This window comes from Talaromyces marneffei, chromosome 5, assembly GCF_009556855.1.
Source record: "Talaromyces marneffei chromosome 5, complete sequence".
NCBI classification, from domain to species: domain Eukaryota; kingdom Fungi; phylum Ascomycota; class Eurotiomycetes; order Eurotiales; family Trichocomaceae; genus Talaromyces; species Talaromyces marneffei.
This window is the reverse complement of record NC_072352.1, coordinates 2,150,143-2,168,276: the sequence shown is the minus strand read 5'-3', so window position 1 is coordinate 2,168,276 and position 18,134 is coordinate 2,150,143. Positions and strand designations below refer to the sequence as shown.

The following is an 18,134-nucleotide window of genomic DNA, read 5'->3' as shown; positions in this document are numbered from 1 at the left end:
TGCACAATGGCGCGTTTTCTATAGGCTGGTCGGACATCCAGCTCATCTCGGAATATACGGTATACATCAACCAATAGCATGCAGGACAGTAACAGTACAACATCAATCGTGGCTTCATAATACATACATACACCCTGGTCGCTTCGGAAATATTTACTTTGTACAGAAAACAATTACCTAGCCCATGGTGGTTTCCCATCCCTTGTCAATCATGACGTCCATCCAGTACACGTCCGACTCTCCTGCATCCATGCGTTGCCAGACTTCTTGTACCAGGTCAACACAGATACGGATTGGCTTAGGCGGGAGGACATGCAGGAATGAAGTCAGCCGGCCAAGGATGAATTTCCGTGTGCGAGAGACTTCAATAGCGTGCGCGGACAGGTTCAACGAATAGTCGCCTCGACTGGGGTCCAATGATGGTAATTCCATGGCCGGCAATCGAAGTTCGCTGGACGAAGCAACCAGCAAGAAAGGTTGTAGACATCTTGTACGTGACTCTAGGGGAACCGTTTTGAGACGAGACATGGCCGTCAGGGCTATGGTAGTCAGCCATTCTGATTTCACGTCCTCCGACAGGACATCATCCCCATTACTCTCGCCCACCACGTCGTCTTTTTGTAGGCTCTCCAAGTTGCCGAATATGTCAAATGCAAAGTTGGGGCTGTTTGAAACGTCCGCTGGTGGATATAATAAACTTGGATCCAGAGTACTCGACATATCTCCTTTCAATATGCTCTCTGCTTGTAATCGATCACGTAAAAGATCCGGAAATACCCGATATAGCTGAAGCAGACCAGTGTGCCGATAAACCTCAGCCATCGCAAGCAAGTGCCACACAGGGGTATCGTTATCTCCAGGATTTACGACATCGGTCTCTGCTGGATGCGCTAGACTCAGCAGCCTCTCTTCCAGTTCCAGTGCTTCTCGAATCGCTTCTTGGGCCTGTGTAATGTCTCTCTGCGATGTGAAGCGTTTTGCGCGAATGCGCTTCCGTTCTCGACGAACGAGTCGGCCAACCTTGTTTACGATAAATTGTGTATCACGCGCAATCCCCGTCCATGGATGCGGTACTTTTTGCGTCAAGGGTTGATCATTTGCTGCTGCGAGATGTACCTTTGCAGACGAGTTCAGTGTGCTGGTGTCTGCTACGAACGATAGCAACATCTCCCAGTATATAAGTGCTTCCTCAAAGAATTGATAATTGTTGCGGTTCGTCAGAAGAGAACCACTGTTGATACCGCTCGTAAGAGAATTCAGGTGGTTGCGAAGAGTATTGAAATAGGATATACCTAAATCATTCGGGTTATGCCAGCTTGCCGTCTGTCCGAGCATCAACATGGCAAGTAGTGATTTATCATCGTGCGTTTCTTGACTTTCCAGTAATAAAATAGCCTCCTTGCGCATTTTGAGCCCTACTGGACCGAACTGAGGGAAATCATCTACCAGCGTTGCGGCCGCCATGCTCTGCAATGTCCGGCACATAGCCGGCGACGAAGCCCACAGACGGGATACTGTCGTTCGAAATGGGTTCATATGACTGTCATAACTGGAGAATAGTCCAGCGACTTCTTTGAAATAGTACTCGACTAGTGTCGATGAGGGGTCTTCCAGTGTCTTGCGCGGTAGCGGTAGGATACTGAACTGACTGGCTGACTGCAAGTCAATTGGGAACTGGCGCCTGAATAACGATGATGGTGGCGGGCGGGTGGATGGCAGACTATTGCTGCGCATTAATTGATTGTATTCATTCGGTAAAGTCGATCTCCTTCGTTCGATATTCGAGGCCAATGGGAAATTATTGAAGCCGTCCAGATCTATAGTCGACCTCGTCGCGGCTGGCGTATTCAAGTGTTCCAATTCTGGCAGCGTCGTACTGAATTGGTGATCCAAATGCTCAATATCAAGATCCTGATCCCAATTATTGAGCGAAGCTGTTCCACTTCCTTCGAATGTTGACATCTCCGGAGACTCGGCGTTCGAATTTGGCACGCTTGGTGAGACATCTCCACCATTGATCTCACCATCTCTAGAAGTACTAGGGGAGGTCTGACCAGGAGTGTCTTTGGGTGCTGTTGGCGTACTTGGTGCTTCAAATGTTTCGTGTTTCGTAACCCATCGGAACCGTTGAGTATAGCCGGGACATTTGATCCTGAGCCGCGTACAACGTCCACATGCTGGCCGGGACTCGTCACATTTCAACTGCAATAGAAGATTAGATCTGCAAAGCGATTGTTCAGGGCAGGAGTGAGCTTGTATTACCCTTTTACTCTTACACGTTGCACATCCGTTTCGAGACTTCTTGATGCCGCGCATTGTTGTCTCCTCAATGGCTTATCTCGGGTTCGGAACGATCCCCGCAGTCATTTCATGCCAGCTGAATCAAAGATAATGCAGGATAATCGGGTGTGAAGGTCCACAAGGTTAGGAGTCAAACACGGACAAGCGGGGAGATGGCGGCTTCCTGAAAATATGAGTGGGCTGTGCACATACCCTGAGGAGCGGAAGCCTGAATGAGATCGTTTGAAATGCGGAGGCGCCTATCTGATAGGATATCGACGTCTGCCGCATGCATGGTCACGTGCTATCCTCAGTACGACCTCTGATTGGAGTAGATACGGACCTGATAAGCATGATATCGATTACGGAAGCGATATCTGCTGCCCACGAGTTTACCCTAACCCTAATCATGTATCGGACAAAAATTACCACTTTACCAAAAGGAGATCCCCCTTGTGGAGCTTCTTGGTAATGGTTTGTATAGGGTTATGTGACGTCCGAAATCACGTGATTATTTTCTAACATCATGATGGAAGTGTCTTGACCAATCAGATCTTGTTGTCACGATTTCCCAATCAGTTGAGGATACTATGAGTCGATAGTCAAGATTGCCATTGGAAAGATCCACCAGCCAACGATCAAACAGGGAAGAGGAGAATGGCGAGAATGATGACTTCATACAATCAGTGCAGATAACTAACTACCTCAATCTGACTCACATCATGATCAGCGGATTGCCAACATTTGATTGAAAGTGGGGGACGTGTGTATCCTATTATACGGTAGTACTACCATGTACATAGTATGTAACGTTAACCTAACCTAACTACGTAACTACGTAACTATGTAACTAATAGTTAAGTTAACTAAGTTATGTATGATGTAACTAACTAGTATAACTAACTAACCAGTTAACTAACTAACTACTGCTCCGTACCTGAAAATAGGAGGCGACTGGGAAGACCCCTAATTGGGTGTGACAAGGCAAGTGGGGCGTTGCGGAGTATGTCTTGGAGCCGCTCCTGTGTAACCATTGCAAGAGGTAGGTAGCATCGGTACTCGGTACTCCATGCTCTATAGACCTTGGTCGGCGAATCGACTCGCGTCGCACAGCAGAAAGCTTGTCCTGTAACTGGAAAAAGAACTGAAAATCACCCCTTGATGCAATCATTGACAGGTCAACAACGCAACGGTCGCCCAGCCAGAAGCTGCCCGTCGCTCCACGTCGCGCGCCTGCAAATCGGTATGAAACGGGAACTCCACACATTACTCGTAGTATGTACCGTTGCGTTGGTACGTCGTTGTTCGTTGTTCGGTTTCGCTTCGACGGCATGCACGGAGTCACTGAGGCTGAATCGTGCAGGGCTAGCGGGTGGAGACCCAAGCCACCACTAGATCGCTTTGGGAAATGCTTCACGCAGAGACTTTCCAGATCGGGGCGTTTTCTCTCTCGACAATTAATCTGATAAAAATAACATTTAACTAGTACGTCCTGACATTTCCCGCAGCAAACCGAGTCAAACCAAGCGAGACGGCACTGACAAAGCCACCGCCGCCTCCATCGGCTCCGTCGACGGTAGGTAATACGGTCCAGGGCTTAATTTTAGCTACCAGCCTGCCTCGCTCTGAAGGATGAATCCACCAACCCCACTCAGGCCCAGCTTAAGAGCCTATCATAGAAGACAGTAAATAAATACGGAGTACAACTCAGTTGAACTGGGGAGAATGTCTTAGTCTAGTCCTGAGGTACTCCGTAGAGTGGGCCTTCCCGCGAGGCCTAGCCTCTTGCTTCCCCCTAACTTTGACTTTTTTCTATTCGTCATATCGCGTGGCTCGGACTTTCCTTCGCTGTCATCATGTCGCTCATTCTCTCCAAACAATCTTCTTGATTTGATATTCCCCCAATCCCCCACGTTCGCTTTGATATGTTTGATCTCCTTGGATCTAGGAGACTTAAGACCACCCAACACCAGACACTGGCTTGACCTTGACCTTGACCTTGACGATACCTCACAGACAGACTCCTCGCTGAGAACTTGCAATGAGCCTGGAGTCTTCATTTCCTCCGTTTCGTTCATTTCCGTCATACTGCATTTGAATTGGGCACATAACATAATCATAATGAGACTCCTCTCCTGTCGTTCTCCTGGCCTGCGGCCGTTCCTTCTGTCATGCGTCGTCGTGCTCACATTTGCTTCCAAAATCTTACATATTCTTCAGCATCTTCGCAGCGTTCCCAGTTGGTCGTTTTTCTTATATCTACCCACTTTTTTTGTATCGGATTTCCTTGTTTCTATCTTTGCATGGCTGGCGTTGTCAAAACTTTCGGGTTCATGGGGTGTTGCTGGGTCGGTCGTTGTTGCATTCTTAGGGTATGTTCTCCTCCTCCTTCTCCTCCTTCCTTCAAGAATGATCTGACCGTGTATAGTGTCATTGACCTCGGCGCCGTTTCGTCACAATTTGGTTTTTTCTATGTCACTGGTGCCGAGGTACGATGGAGTGCCGCATCAAGCCTGGCCACTGACACTGCAGGACTCAAACTGCTACTGAGCGGTTTGATGCCTGTTTTTGCCTTTGGCACTCTTCTACTTGCTCTCTGCTGGACATTGGCACCTCTGATCACTCTGATCTTCGATTCATGGCTCTTGGCTATCGGCGATGGCTTTATCGGATTGTCATATCGCTCGCGCAAATACCTTCCTCTCGCCAACGAACCCAAACAGCCACCACAGCGGAGATGTACAGCGCTATTTCTTACCGTGGTTGGTTTCATCGCTATTCTCTGCCTCGACATATCTCGTCCACATGTGCCATACGACCATATGTCTGGGACAGTTCCGTTCACAGTCGCAGAAGCCTTGCAGAATAAGAACCGAACTTGTCTCTCGACAAAGCAACAACCGTTTCCACTATCCGATTTGGTTGCGCCCAACTTATGGGAGCCTAAGGATGGTCGATACAAGGGTTGGAAACCGGGTTATCAATCTTTTGTAGCTGATGTTGCAACGACACCATCATGGGCTCCTGAAACCTGGCCCGTAGGATTTGGACGATGGGCAGATTCAACAAACAATACTCTCTTATCTGTGACTGATGTCGAATGTCCCGGCGGTAACTCTTTACACCACACGTACGACCCTGTCGTGGATCCTATGCGCATCACCAACCTAGATCTTGAGGTGCTGGCTCCTGTTCAGAAAGCATTGAAAGACCACGCAGTGCCAATCAAACATGTATTTTTGATCGAGATGGAAAGTGCACGAAAGGATATCTTCCCGTTGAAATCGGATTCACATCTTTACCGGCAGATTATTGCAGCCCATGCATCGGCGAGTGAGGAAGATCTTCAGGAACTCAAGTCAAGATTGGCTGCCATGACCCCGGTTGCTGAGCAAATCACTGGCGAATCTGGAAATTTTGACCTGGAGTCTGTCGAATTGCGAAACAACCTCACCGCTGAGTCGTGGAAGGATCCGTCGGCGCCAGGAATGGGCGGTATCAACGTACTCGGCACGGTCACTGGAAGCAGTCTTTCTTTCAAGAGCGTTGTAGGCAGCCACTGTGGCGTGGGACCTATTCCGGTCGATTTTATGTTTGAAACCGATGCCGAGATCTATCAGCCTTGCATCATGCATATCCTGAAGCTATTCAATGAACTCAAAAAGGAAGGTCAAGAAGCGTCAACGGATATGCGCAAGCAAAAATGGCGATCTGTCTTCATGCAGTCAATCACTGGCGAGTTTGATAACCAGAGAAAGTTGAACGAACAAATGGGATTTGACCAATCGATTTTCAAAGAGAACATTAACTCCAGGTCCGCAAAGCACTGGCATGAAGGCATGAAGGAGATCAACTACTTTGGATACGAGGAACCAGAAATCTATCCCTACCTCAAAGATACCATCGAAGAGGCCAAGGCAAATGGAGAAAGGTTGTTTTTGTCGCACTTCACGAGTACTACACATCATCCCTGGGGACTGCCGTCAGAAATTCAAGTCGAGGATTACTGGCCTCACAACCGCTTTTCGTCGGAGCACCAGCCTAGCAACAAGTACCTCAATACTGTCCATTATGTCGACAAATGGCTTGGCAATGTTATGCAAATCATTGAAGAAGCTGGAATTGCCAATGAGACATTGGTTGTTTTTGTCGGTGATCAGTAGGTAACCTTTTGGATATTTTTTTTGTTACAGTTGCTAACGATCGCAGTGGACAAGCCTTTGCCGAAGATTCTCATATCATTGGAACCTTTGAGAATGGGCATATTAGTAACTTTCGAGTTCCTCTGGTTTTCCGCCACCCACTACTCCCCCGTCTTGAGGTGCATGCCAATGCTTCCTCCATGTCTATTTTGCCTACAATCCTTGATCTCTTGATCAACACAAATTCACTGGATGATGTTGACAAGAATGCTGCGTCCGACTTGATTCATGAATACGAAGGTCAATCGTTATTGCGGCCGTACAAGGAAAGTCACAACGGTCGGCAAGCGTGGAACATGGGCATCATCAACACTGGCGGTACCATGTTGAGCGTGGCGTCAGCAGCAGCTCCTTATAGACTTATTCTTCCTCTGACCCGTGAATTTACTTTTATTTTCTCGGATCTGTCCCAAGACCCGAATGAGACGGATGTCGTAGAGGACTGGGACTTTCATTCCTTGCTTCATACCGTCAAGAGAAAGTATGGCAATGATGCAGCTCACTGGCTCAGCGAAGCAGAAAAAGTAGGAAGATGGTGGGTAGATGAGAAAAAGCGGCTTTGGAATTACCATGATTGATGATAATTCATGTTGATAATAATATGTACAGTATACGAAATGCATAAAATGTGTTCAATAAAACGTGATGATAACTACTACGAGAGTAGTTAATTCTCGATCTACCCCTAACCATAAATGCCTGAGGCATGGAACCCCACCGCTGGGCTACGTAACTTAGTTACCTGCTCTTCTTTGTTTGGTGATCCATCAAGACAATAGTTAGCGTGCGTGTCTTTGACAGAGAACAATACCTAGAAAATATACTTCTCGTATGTGGCAGTGTCTCTGAGACCGGATCGTTAAATACTCGACATCTTTCTACCATCAACTGAACTTTTCTTTACCCCGCTACTCACCACAAATCACCTCTACATATTCTAAACGTCATCACATCCCTCACCACTCATCCCTCACCAACCCTGTAAACCAGACATCTCAAAAACACAAAACACAAAGATCAAGGGCAAAATGCACGAAGGGAAATACAGCACATCCCCTGAGTGGGCCGACATTCAACCCATTCCTCTCGACGATGGATCCAACGACGGCCAGGGCGCCAGTCCGCTGGCAGCCATTGCCTACAAACCGGAGTATTTGGAGGCAACTTCCTACTTGCGCGCCGTTATGGCAGTCGATGAGATGTCGGAGAGGGCACTGCAGCTGACTGAGGATGTGATTATGATGAATCCCGCGCATTATACTGTTTGGTATGTACATCCATATATATATACGGCTAGAGGAAGATGATTAAATGAATGTTCGCTGACCAAGATGTAACAGGCTGTATCGAGCAAAGATCTTATTTGCGCTGGATAAAGATTTGACGCAGGAATTGGCGTGGCTGAATAAAGTCTCCCTCAAATATCTCAAGAATTACCAGATCTGGTACCCACCCTCCCCTTCACTCTTCCATGGAGAGCAAGACCACTGATGTATAGAAAAGGCACCACCGCCAACAACTTCTTTCCTCAAAATCACACTTCCATTCTCTACCAGCAGGGGAACAAGACTTTCTAATGCAAATGTTTGACTCCGACTCTAAGAATTACCACGTCTGGTCTTATCGGCAATGGCTCGTGAGGCAGTTCGATCTGTGGGATGAGCCGCGCGAAATCGCCGATGTGGATGCGCTGATTGAGATGGATGTGAGGAACAATTCGGCGTGGAATCATCGTTATCTCCTGCGGTTTGCGCCGAGAGAGGAGGCCGAGGCTGCGATGGCTCCCGGGGGGAGTTATACTCCTGCGGAAAAAGGGAGGTTGGATGTTGTTGATGAAGATGTCGTTGAGGCTGAGTTGGACTATGCGCAAAAGAAGATTTTGTTGGCGCCGGAGAATAGAAGTCCATGGCTTTACGCACGGGGTGTGTTGAGGGCGGCGGGGAGGTCGTTGGCTGAATGGAAGGGGTTTGCGAGTCGATTTATCACCGAGGAAGTTGGAGGTGATGAAACGATTGTGCACGTCAAGAGTAGTCTTGCGCTGGAATGGCTGGCTGATGTCTACAGTGAAGAGGCTGGTGAACTCGCGGAGGATAAGAGACAAGAAAAAGTGGGCGAGGCAGTCAAGATGTTGAACTTGTTGAAGGAGAAGTATGATCCTATTCGGAGGAATTATTGGGATTACAAGATTGGGCAACTTTCTGTTGCTGCTTAGCATGTTAACTACAGATATTTTGACACTCGAAATATCTGGAATACAATGCATTATATTATGTAAAAGCGCTGAAAAAACATGTATGACCAGAGAAAGAAATCAAATCCATCCATTAGCAAGTCTCTCTCTCCATTCACCCGCCATCCCTGTCGTCACATTACTTCCACCACAGACGATAATCACCACGCGACTCTGTGACGTGAGGTCGGGGATCATCTCCCTCAAATACGACGAAGTCAACTGATTAGACAGGACAGTATCACTCTCCGTATCAGAAGAGCCAACTCCGCTGTCCGAGGGACACGACAGCGGAGATCCATTCACTCTTTTCTTCTTGACATCGTGAAGCTCATCGTACCCTTCATCTTTATCCGCATCTCTCCCTCTCTTAATCGTCCTAGACATAAGGTCTGTGGAGGCATCACCAACAGCAGCTTCAACACAAACACCACACGCCAACTCAACAAGTATCCGTTCATCATCGGCTAACCGTAAACAGCCCCTCGCCGCATCCGCATCCGACAACACAGCACTGTGAATTTTGACTCCGGGAGGTGGAGAAACGCAATAGTCAAACGTCCTTTGCGAAACTCGCACGCATGCCAACGAGACAGCCATGGATGTGATTTTGGGTAGTGTGACCAGCGTCCTGGACGACATGGCGAGATTCATGGATTGAGTTCCGTCTGTTTCGACGGCGAGGATGTGGATATCCTTCTTCTTTTGAGATGAACGATGTCGCTGGATACCCTGTATCAAACCATTCATTAACCCGCCACCACCAACGCTGCAAATTACTGCATCCATCGGCAGCGTATCCTCCTCGCCATCATCATTATCATCATCTGCTGGCGGTAGTTGTGCAGCTAATTCGTCGACGATGGTACTATTCCCCTCCCAAATTGCCTCGTGATCAAACGGGTGCAAGGCAATTTTCTTCACCCCTTCCCCTTCTCCTCCTTCATTGCCTGATGAGTGATCGTTCATTAGGATGTTGGTCATATACTCCCCCGCTGCCGCAATCGTGTCACCGTGCTGAATCACCTGCGTCGCTCCGGCGGCACACAACTTGTCAACCATCAGCCGTGATGTGCTGGTCGGCACAACGACTGTACACGGATATGACAAGGAGCGCGCGGCGCAGACAGCAGCGAGACCCGCGTTGCCGCCGGAGTTGATGAAGAAGTGTAGTCTTTTGTTTGTGTTGGAGGGGTGGTTGATGTGGTGCAGGATTAGGGAGGCCATTGCTCTGTATATCGTCAGTCCACTACCTAGGTATTATAGATTTGGGGATTTGGTTGGGGCAGGCAGGCAGGCAGGCAGGTATACCGTGACTTGAATGATCCGCCGGGCTGGATGTTTTCTAGTTTTAAGAATATCCTACTATAAACACCACGCAACACTCATGGTCAGTTTCTATGTGCTTTCGTCCGGATGGATGAGATGGATGGATGGGGAGACGTACCATCCAGCCTTCTTCGATAAGATGGCGGACTCGATGAGTGGTGTCTCAATCCATGGTTTCCGAGGTTTGTATACTGATTTTTTGGGGGTCTTTGTCTTTGTCTTGGATGAAAATAGGGGCTGGAGGAGGACGGGGTTGTCGATTGCCTCCGTCATTGTGCCTGTCTCCTGAGCGAGGGCTTGAAGAATGATATGATATACTTTGGCAGAATGATGAGGTCGATCTTGTTCACTTGATATGAAGTATTCGAGTATGTATAAAATAAAATAAGGGGTGTGTGTTACAAGACAAGTCTTTGGGTAGTAGATAGATAGTCAAGGCACAAAAGACAGACCACTTCCCTGTAGATACACACAATTACTATATGTATTGATCAACCAGATCCAGATCTACCCCTTCCCCTTCTATAATTAATACACGCCAAACAAAGACATAACCCTAACTGGTCACAGCCTACGGGAAACCGTTATCAAAAATCTCTTCTCCAACGGAGATAGACGGGTGGCTCATCCCCTCACAGGCCAGGCCAGGACAGTGGCCATAGATATCTACGTCGTACCAGCCACATGCCCATCATACATCATACATAGCATATGCGTACGTATAGTTAACTAAGTTATAGCAATAACTAAAAGATAGGGCCTTATGTAATGGGTCACACACGATAAACTATGAGGGGGAGTATGGTTATCATCGAGAAACTTGTTATCCGCGGAAAGGATTTGCTGTGCTTTCCGTAGGGTGGCTAACCCTAATATCGTGAGTTGATTGAATTAATTGAGTCAGAGAGAGCTCTGTGACGGAAAGAACCCCACATGAATCTAAAAGTTGAATGCCAGGTCTGAATCAGACAATGATCTCAGAGTGTTTTGCTGTGAGGCGGCGATGAGACGATAAGTATCAATGATGATCAGGCGGTTATAAATATGTACCGTACCGGTAGTCATCATCACTGCGATTTTTCAATCGCACGACCTAAACAATGCATCATTCTCGTTCTCCAACCACAATACGCACGTGGTACTACCAAGTAGATGATATAGAGTCAAAAGGCAAAAAGGCGACAAAAAAGGAAAAAAAAGAGAAGACCAAGACGATGCCGGCACGGTTCGATGCCGGCACGGTTCGAACGTGCGCGGGCGAACCCATATGATGTCGATACGAGGAGCAAAAAGGCCCATAAGGTCTTATTGGCCAAGTTCATTCAAGTCATACTCCTTAACCACTCGGACACGGCATCTCGCTAGGTTTTCATATCGGTGCTTGTTAACGGGGGTGGATGGGATAACTGGGACGAGATGAGGATGAAGTTGAGGGAGAACATATGGATACACTTACATGGGACACCAATCGAAGGACGGGTGAAACCCGTCCAACCGCAAAAGATATCCATTCAAACAAAGATCCCAACTATGTCTGGTGGTATGTTACCTCATGACTCCGAATTGTGTCCATGACGGTTGTTGGCTGCGAAAGCCCTACTCTCGGATCCGCGAGAGCCTCTACTGATGGTCCAGATAAGCAATCTGGTACCAGTAGATCATTCAGCTTATCTTGAGAGACCCAAGTTCTAAGTTTAGCTTGCCTCACCTATGTAGCAGGAGGCGATAGTCAGATCGCTGCTGTTCTCCATGTCTAATTTAACTAATTAATTCTACAACACAACCAAACTGCTTCCTTTATTTCTCATACTCTCTCAACTTTATGCGTCAATGATTTATCATCTGGACTCAACAACGGAACTATATCCATCACCCCAAATATCAAGAATGATTTCTAGCTTTGCCCATTCAAAAACCAGACATTTCCCACACAACTCCTCTAAAACACTACAAGCTTCATACGAATCTTCATCGTTATCACACTATAAAAAGATAAGAAGATAGGGCTCCGTCTAGGCTAACCCTTACTTAACCTGGCTATAATCGGAAATCTCTGTTGTCATACCTAACCAAGGTACCATTCGTTCTCCGCGGAAAGCCTTCTTTCCGTCAATAGATAACCCTAACCTTCTCCAAAAAAAAAGAGCCTGAGTCCGGGCGTGGCAAGTTTTCCGGCGGAGACTCTTTCTGTCATTTATTATTGATGTATCAGATGAGCCATGATGATGTATATGAATGGTATCATGGTGTGGATTCTATGGGGTAATGGAATCATTTCGATTTGTTTTGATACATACTTGCTTACGAGAGAAGGACAGCCGGGGGTAGCCGTTCGTTTCCTGAGGTAGATGTGTTCGTGGTGTACAGATGATTATACATTGGTGTGGGATAGTTATTGTACATAGTCAGTAAGACATATAGATGAGCGGTCAAGCCAGGCTAATCCTCAACCATAAGCGGCGGGAAAAGAAATTGACGCTTCTCAGCTGGATTCTCGACTAGTCCATACTCATAATCTGCCCCATACTTTGCAGCCGCAAACCCTCGTGCAGACAGATCTCGACTAACGCCTATCCGGTCCAGAAGTTCCGAACTCTTTTGCGGCATGAATGGCTGGAGCAGGATGCCAGAGATGCGCAGGAATTCGCTTACGTTGTACAAGACGCGAGCGCAGCGGGTGAGGTCGTCTTTGTGTTCCCAGGGGGCGGAGCGGTGGAAGTAATTTTGTGCCTTTTCCAACAAATCAGTCTATGATAACACGTAGAGAGAGGGGGAGGGAGAGGTACCTTCATGGCTCCGTCTACAAGCTCGCGAAGAGCAGCTTTGGAGTTGAAAGCTTCCATAAACCTGTCCACGATTGCCGGCAATTCTTGAAGGTATTTCTCAAATTCCATGTCATTCTCGTTCGCTTCAGTCGAGAAGCCAGACTTTGCTGCGTCTATACTTGGACGCAATTTCAATCTAGCGACTCCCATCAGGCGTTGGTACACGTTGCCCACTCCGTACTGTAAATATTTCTTATAGTCATTGACAATATTGTTGTTCTCATAGTTCGAATCGTCAATCAGTGGGCCGCGAAGAGTGAGGAAAAATCGCATAACATCGACCGAGAACCGATCAATGGCGAAAAATGGATTGACAACGTTGCCTGTGGATTTGGACATTTTGGCTTTGTTCATTGTCCAGTGGCCATGGACGAGGACGTGTCGCGGAAGAGGCAAGTCGAGGGCCATGAGGAATGCAGGCCAGTATATGCAGTGGAAGCTACCCTCATAAGTATTCTATATTGGCTCAGAAGAGAAATAACTTACCGAACGATATCCTTTCCAACGATGTGAAGATCAGCTGGCCAGCCTAAATCGGACTCCTTTCCTGGAGTGAATGGATAGCCGGCTTTGGTCAGGTAATTGATGAGTGCATCCAACCAGACATATATGGTCTGGGAATCGTCTCCAGGCACTCTGACGCCCCAGGTCAGACGCTCGACAGGTCTAGAAATTGATAGATCCTGTAAATCAGCCTCAACCGTTTTTTTTAAATGCCTCATATGATTCTTTGCTAAGATGAACTTTGGATTTTGCTCGTAGAACTCAAGAAGTCGGTCTTTGAAGGCGGATAGACGAAAGTGATAGTTGATCTCTGACGACCACTCGACTTCTTTACCAGTCTCAGTGGAAATCTTCACACGTCAGCTAAGTCTATGACCTGAACATGAGAGGTACATACCATGCGTTTCCTGCCCGTCGCTGGATCTAAAGAGGGCTCCACCTGTGACTGCGGATAGAACGCTTCATCGCTCACAGAGTACCAGCCTTCATGCTTCTTTGTGTATATATAACCCCGATGCTGTAATGACTCCCAGAAGTACCGTACGGCGTCCTTGTGCGCTTCGTCCGTAGTCCGTATGAAATGGTCATTGCTAATCTTTGCCGCTCTTGCCAGGTCCTTGAATGTCTTGCAGTTCATATCGCAGAATGATTGTGTATCCATCCCAGCCTCTTGGGCGGCCTGTTGTATTTTAATTCCATGCTCGTCTGTACCGGTGAGGAAAATGGCGTTGGTATTGCCTTTTAGTTGTTGCCATCGTTTGATAACGTCGCCGAGGACCATGGAATATAGATGACCGACATGGGGGGCTGACACAAAACAAGTTAGTAATTGTTCAAGACAATACCAGATGTAGTCATACCAGCATTGACATAGAAAATTGGCGTCGTCACATAGAATGGTTTCTTAGGACTTTCAGCTTCTGTCGCATACCCTGCCGCATGACACTGACGCGGAATCGAATGTCGACTCTTCAACGAATACGAAAGAGAAGATGCGAATACATGTCTGGCGAATATTGGACGCGCAGTCACCAGACACCGATACGACCTCGATAGTGTCGCCATCGATGGTCAATGCATTGTAATCAACAGAAATAAATAGAGAAATAAAAAGTTGCGGCGAAGCAGTCAACCTCCGCGGGTGGTCCAAGCTCGGGCCTCTTTTAACCTCAGTGGTCCGCTGCTTTTTCTTAACTTCCGCCCAAGAAGCCGATCGATTTTCTTCAACTTCCCCGCCTTTTGATCTTCTTCATCCCCCAGACAACTTATATAAAACAGCTGCTCGAAAATCGAAGAGTGAAGTCGATTGCAAGGTCTACAAAATGGCAACCCTAAAAGATGACATGCTTACAAAGGTGTCTACAGAAGGTGAAGCTGCTCCTAATTTCACACGATGAACACAACTAACAATGTCAGGCGCAACTGATTTCGTTCAACTCTACCATTCAGCTCTCTCGTCAAACAAAAGATTGATAGCCTCCTTCTACAGCTCCGCCATAACCAACATCCTTTTCAACGGAAACGTCATCGCAGACGGCGCCGCCGTTGAAGACATCTTTACCAACCAACTACCAACAACACGTCATGATATACAGTCCGTCGATTGTCAAATTATAAACAAAGCATATCCTACAGCCAAACCCGGAAACACTGCTAGAGAAAACGCCAAGAATATTTCCATGCTTGTGACAGTAAGCGGCTCGGTGCAGTACGGCGGCAAGGACTCGCCGCAACATGGATTCAGCGAGACGTTTGTCCTTATACCCAACACGGAAAGCAAGGAGAAGAATCGAAAGGATTGGTTGATCCAGAGTCAGAACTTCCGCTTAGTTGTTTGATTCGACTTTTTGTTTGTCGAAGCGCAACCAACCCGCCGAGAAGAGTCATCAATAAGACACAATTTTCGCTGTCAGTGACGACATACCAAAACGGCAAATATATACATCGATTGGAGACTTGTGGGGGCATTATTTACGAAAAGATCAACTCCTCGTTGGTCGCAAATTTGCCCTGACTCGTTCTATGAGTGCTTCTCGGGATGCCTCGTCTGAAGGCATAAGATTTCTCTGCAGACAGTTAGCGTCACACATAGACCAGCGTCATTTACCATTGCGTGGTTTGCTTACTGCTCGGAGCCATCTTTTCAACTCTTCTGTCGTCCATTCTTCGGGTTCTATGAAAGTTAGACAGTTCACCAACAAGCGAGAGATCTTGGATACGTACCTCCTTTGGGATCTGGTTCAGCAGGAAACATGTCGCTGCCCCATATCGACCAAGCAGATACGGCAGTGATAATACCGGCGAAGCCTGCTGATTATCAATACAATTTGTCCATGTATTCATGTCAAATTTGGGAAGATTATACCGAGAAGAAGGTTCTACGCTTGTTAGTTAGATGTTGGCAAACTTGGAATGAATCATACCTTAGAGCTCAGGGCTTTGTCTAGTTGAGTCGGCATATTTTTTTTCTTTTCGATATGTATTAAACAATAAATCTTTTGTAAGAATAGTAGACGGGCAATATTATAAGGATGGGAGATGTATTGTTGTCAACTTGTCGCAAAGACGAAGGAATCAAGGCAGCTCCATTAGCTTAACTTATCCCCGCATATTTAAGTTTCAGCCTCAGAAACTAGGCATGAATGATGCACCGCCACAATTCAAACAAGCCACCGCCACAAATAAATCCCCACTAGGGCTTCCAGCGCACAAACCCTAATTTCCGGATCGGATCCCACATTCGACTCCATCACAGGCTGGCCCAGTCCGGCGACGTCAAGCTTGTTGTTGACTTGAAGGAAATTTGAAGCTTTTCTTACCGACCTTCGACACCCCCTCGAACAACCCACACATTCCATCAAGATGCCTTCCGAAGTCTCTGATATCAAGCAGTTCATTGAGATCTGCCGCCGGAAGGATGCTTCCTGTACGTTGTCTCCGGTCTTGTTCGATGAGGATGATGCTTGGATGGATTAGTCTGGATTGCATCGTTAGGTTTGGGGGAGAAACCAATTCGGTTCTCTACCTGCCAACTTAGAATCCGACTGCTATGCTCGTCATCTCATCTTCGACAATTGAATATGAACACTACTAACCAGATTGATTCATACAGCCGCCCGGATCAAGCGCAGCACCAAGACCACCCAGACCAAGTTCAAGGTCCGCTGCAACCGATTCCTGTACACCCTTGTCCTCAAGGACTCCGACAAGGCCGACAAGCTCAAGCAGAGCCTTCCTCCTGGTACGATTGACGTCTCAGCATGGAACCAGAACAGAACGTTAGACTAACGAACAAACAGCTTTGAAGATCGTCGACGTCTCCAAGGGTTCCAAGAAGAAGTCCACTTAAACAACACACCGACAGCATGATACTACGGCGTTGATTGAGGAGGATAATATTCGAAAAGGAAGTCAAGGGATCGCGACATGATACCAAATCAAATCAAAATCATTCAAAATGGGACACGACATGTCCGTCATGACAAGACAACAGACATATATGCACTAATGGATGTCAATACACCGATGTGAATGAGAATACCCTTTCTTACTTCTTTGGTCTGTCTTAGAGGATCCTTCGGTTTAGTCTCTAGTCACCTGGAGACGGAGACTGGTTTAATTATCAAGTTTCCAATCACAAACCAATAATAAAAAAAAGTTCAAGAAACAGGCCATCTATATCCTATGTATCAAGACATAGTAACTTTATTCACCACTGTAACCCAACTCCCTATAATCCTTCAACCCATATGTATTCGCCAATTTCACAACAGCATCCACATCCAACCCATACCGTCTCAACTCAAACTCTCCAAAATAATTCGGCCCAGGTGATACTTTCTCAAACCCCAAGGACTCAAAAAGCGCCAAACTCCGAGCATTATCCTTCCCAATCTTGACACTTAAGCACTTCATCTTTCCGTGTTTTTTGCTATCTGTTGTAGTGGTAGATTGCAAAAACTCATCCAATATCTCGCCCTCATGACTCGCAACATACCACAAAAACGTCAACAATGCCCCTCGTCCAAAGCCTTGCCCTTGGTTCCGTTTTTCGGCAATCATTAGTTCGATTTCGCCTATCACTCTTTTTTCTTCAGCTTCATTGCAGTCGTCGTCATCATCATCATCGTCATCAGATCGTAGAAATAGATTCGTATCCCCAATCATCCTCTCCGGCGCATCATCTTCTTCTGATATACTATCTTTAGCAAAAGAAGGGGGAAATGATAACGGTAGACAAGCAATAAATGTCAATTTGTCGGCATCCTGTCTCCAGCTTTGTTGCATAGCATATTCCTCAGAGAGGGTTAAGGGTTCGGAGGCTGTTGCTTGTTGGATTCCCTGTATTCAAAACCTCAGTATTTGATCCAAAACTAGGACCGAGTTTGTGGATATGTACCTCATCTTTCATCCATTCATGATATTTCAGGACGTGTCGTTTGGAGTATGGGACTAATAAGACGGTTGATGTTGAGATTGCTGGGTGTGTCAGTAGACCTTTTTTTGCCAAATGAGGGGAATAATTCGAAAACTTACCTGTGGTGGCGTTAAGAAGCATCTTTTATAATGAAGCCGTCAAATTACAGTCTATTTTGATTTAGGTGGTTGAATTATTCTTAGTTGGATATTGGTATACAATTATCTTATCGGATGTGGTTGAAATTGAAGAGTGGAGTTTTGTTCAGGCGGATTTATTGGACGGATCGATCATGTTTCTATATCGTTAGTCTACAACAAAAATATCATTCATAACTCGTGCCATTG

General features: G+C 46.7%; 9 protein-coding genes across 9 annotated transcripts; 4 read left to right on the top strand and 5 right to left on the bottom strand.

Moving 5' to 3' along the window:
- Positions 1–177: 177 nt before the first annotated feature.
- Positions 178–2,316, bottom strand: EYB26_007111 (uncharacterized protein; the record flags this gene model as incomplete). Its single annotated transcript, XM_054266383.1, has 2 exons — positions 178–2,202; positions 2,263–2,316. 2 exons carry the CDS (start codon positions 2,314–2,316, stop codon positions 178–180), a joined length of 2,079 nt encoding a protein of 692 aa, XP_054122358.1.
- Positions 2,317–4,401: 2,085 nt separating this feature from the next.
- On the top strand, positions 4,402–7,060 carry EYB26_007110 (uncharacterized protein; the record flags this gene model as incomplete). Its single annotated transcript, XM_054266382.1, has 3 exons — positions 4,402–4,652; positions 4,709–6,439; positions 6,490–7,060. The coding sequence occupies 3 exons, from the start codon at positions 4,402–4,404 to the stop codon at positions 7,058–7,060; spliced, it is 2,553 nt and encodes an 850-aa protein (XP_054122357.1).
- Positions 7,061–7,510: 450 nt separating this feature from the next.
- EYB26_007109 (uncharacterized protein) lies at positions 7,511–8,694 on the top strand (the record flags this gene model as incomplete). Its single annotated transcript, XM_054266381.1, has 3 exons — positions 7,511–7,749; positions 7,823–7,927; positions 7,986–8,694. The coding sequence occupies 3 exons, from the start codon at positions 7,511–7,513 to the stop codon at positions 8,692–8,694; spliced, it is 1,053 nt and encodes a 350-aa protein (XP_054122356.1).
- A 99-nt stretch (positions 8,695–8,793) lies between these two features.
- On the bottom strand, positions 8,794–10,314 carry EYB26_007108 (uncharacterized protein; the record flags this gene model as incomplete). The annotated part of the gene is made up of 3 exons (XM_054266380.1): positions 8,794–9,943; positions 10,024–10,077; positions 10,160–10,314. The coding sequence occupies 3 exons, from the start codon at positions 10,312–10,314 to the stop codon at positions 8,794–8,796; spliced, it is 1,359 nt and encodes a 452-aa protein (XP_054122355.1).
- A 2,166-nt stretch (positions 10,315–12,480) lies between these two features.
- Positions 12,481–14,435, bottom strand: EYB26_007107 (uncharacterized protein; the record flags this gene model as incomplete). The annotated part of the gene is made up of 5 exons (XM_054266379.1): positions 12,481–12,771; positions 12,828–13,305; positions 13,353–13,720; positions 13,768–14,177; positions 14,231–14,435. The coding sequence occupies 5 exons, from the start codon at positions 14,433–14,435 to the stop codon at positions 12,481–12,483; spliced, it is 1,752 nt and encodes a 583-aa protein (XP_054122354.1).
- A 257-nt stretch (positions 14,436–14,692) lies between these two features.
- EYB26_007106 (uncharacterized protein) lies at positions 14,693–15,208 on the top strand (the record flags this gene model as incomplete). Its single annotated transcript, XM_054266378.1, has 2 exons — positions 14,693–14,738; positions 14,787–15,208. The coding sequence occupies 2 exons, from the start codon at positions 14,693–14,695 to the stop codon at positions 15,206–15,208; spliced, it is 468 nt and encodes a 155-aa protein (XP_054122353.1).
- A 144-nt stretch (positions 15,209–15,352) lies between these two features.
- On the bottom strand, positions 15,353–15,829 carry EYB26_007105 (uncharacterized protein; the record flags this gene model as incomplete). The annotated part of the gene is made up of 5 exons (XM_054266377.1): positions 15,353–15,436; positions 15,497–15,543; positions 15,594–15,677; positions 15,736–15,748; positions 15,794–15,829. The coding sequence occupies 5 exons, from the start codon at positions 15,827–15,829 to the stop codon at positions 15,353–15,355; spliced, it is 264 nt and encodes an 87-aa protein (XP_054122352.1).
- Positions 15,830–16,232: 403 nt separating this feature from the next.
- EYB26_007104 (uncharacterized protein) lies at positions 16,233–16,719 on the top strand (the record flags this gene model as incomplete). The annotated part of the gene is made up of 3 exons (XM_054266376.1): positions 16,233–16,296; positions 16,483–16,611; positions 16,670–16,719. 3 exons carry the CDS (start codon positions 16,233–16,235, stop codon positions 16,717–16,719), a joined length of 243 nt encoding a protein of 80 aa, XP_054122351.1.
- Positions 16,720–17,075: 356 nt separating this feature from the next.
- EYB26_007103 (uncharacterized protein) lies at positions 17,076–17,928 on the bottom strand (the record flags this gene model as incomplete). Its single annotated transcript, XM_054266375.1, has 3 exons — positions 17,076–17,711; positions 17,770–17,849; positions 17,907–17,928. The coding sequence occupies 3 exons, from the start codon at positions 17,926–17,928 to the stop codon at positions 17,076–17,078; spliced, it is 738 nt and encodes a 245-aa protein (XP_054122350.1).
- Positions 17,929–18,134: the final 206 nt, after the last annotated feature.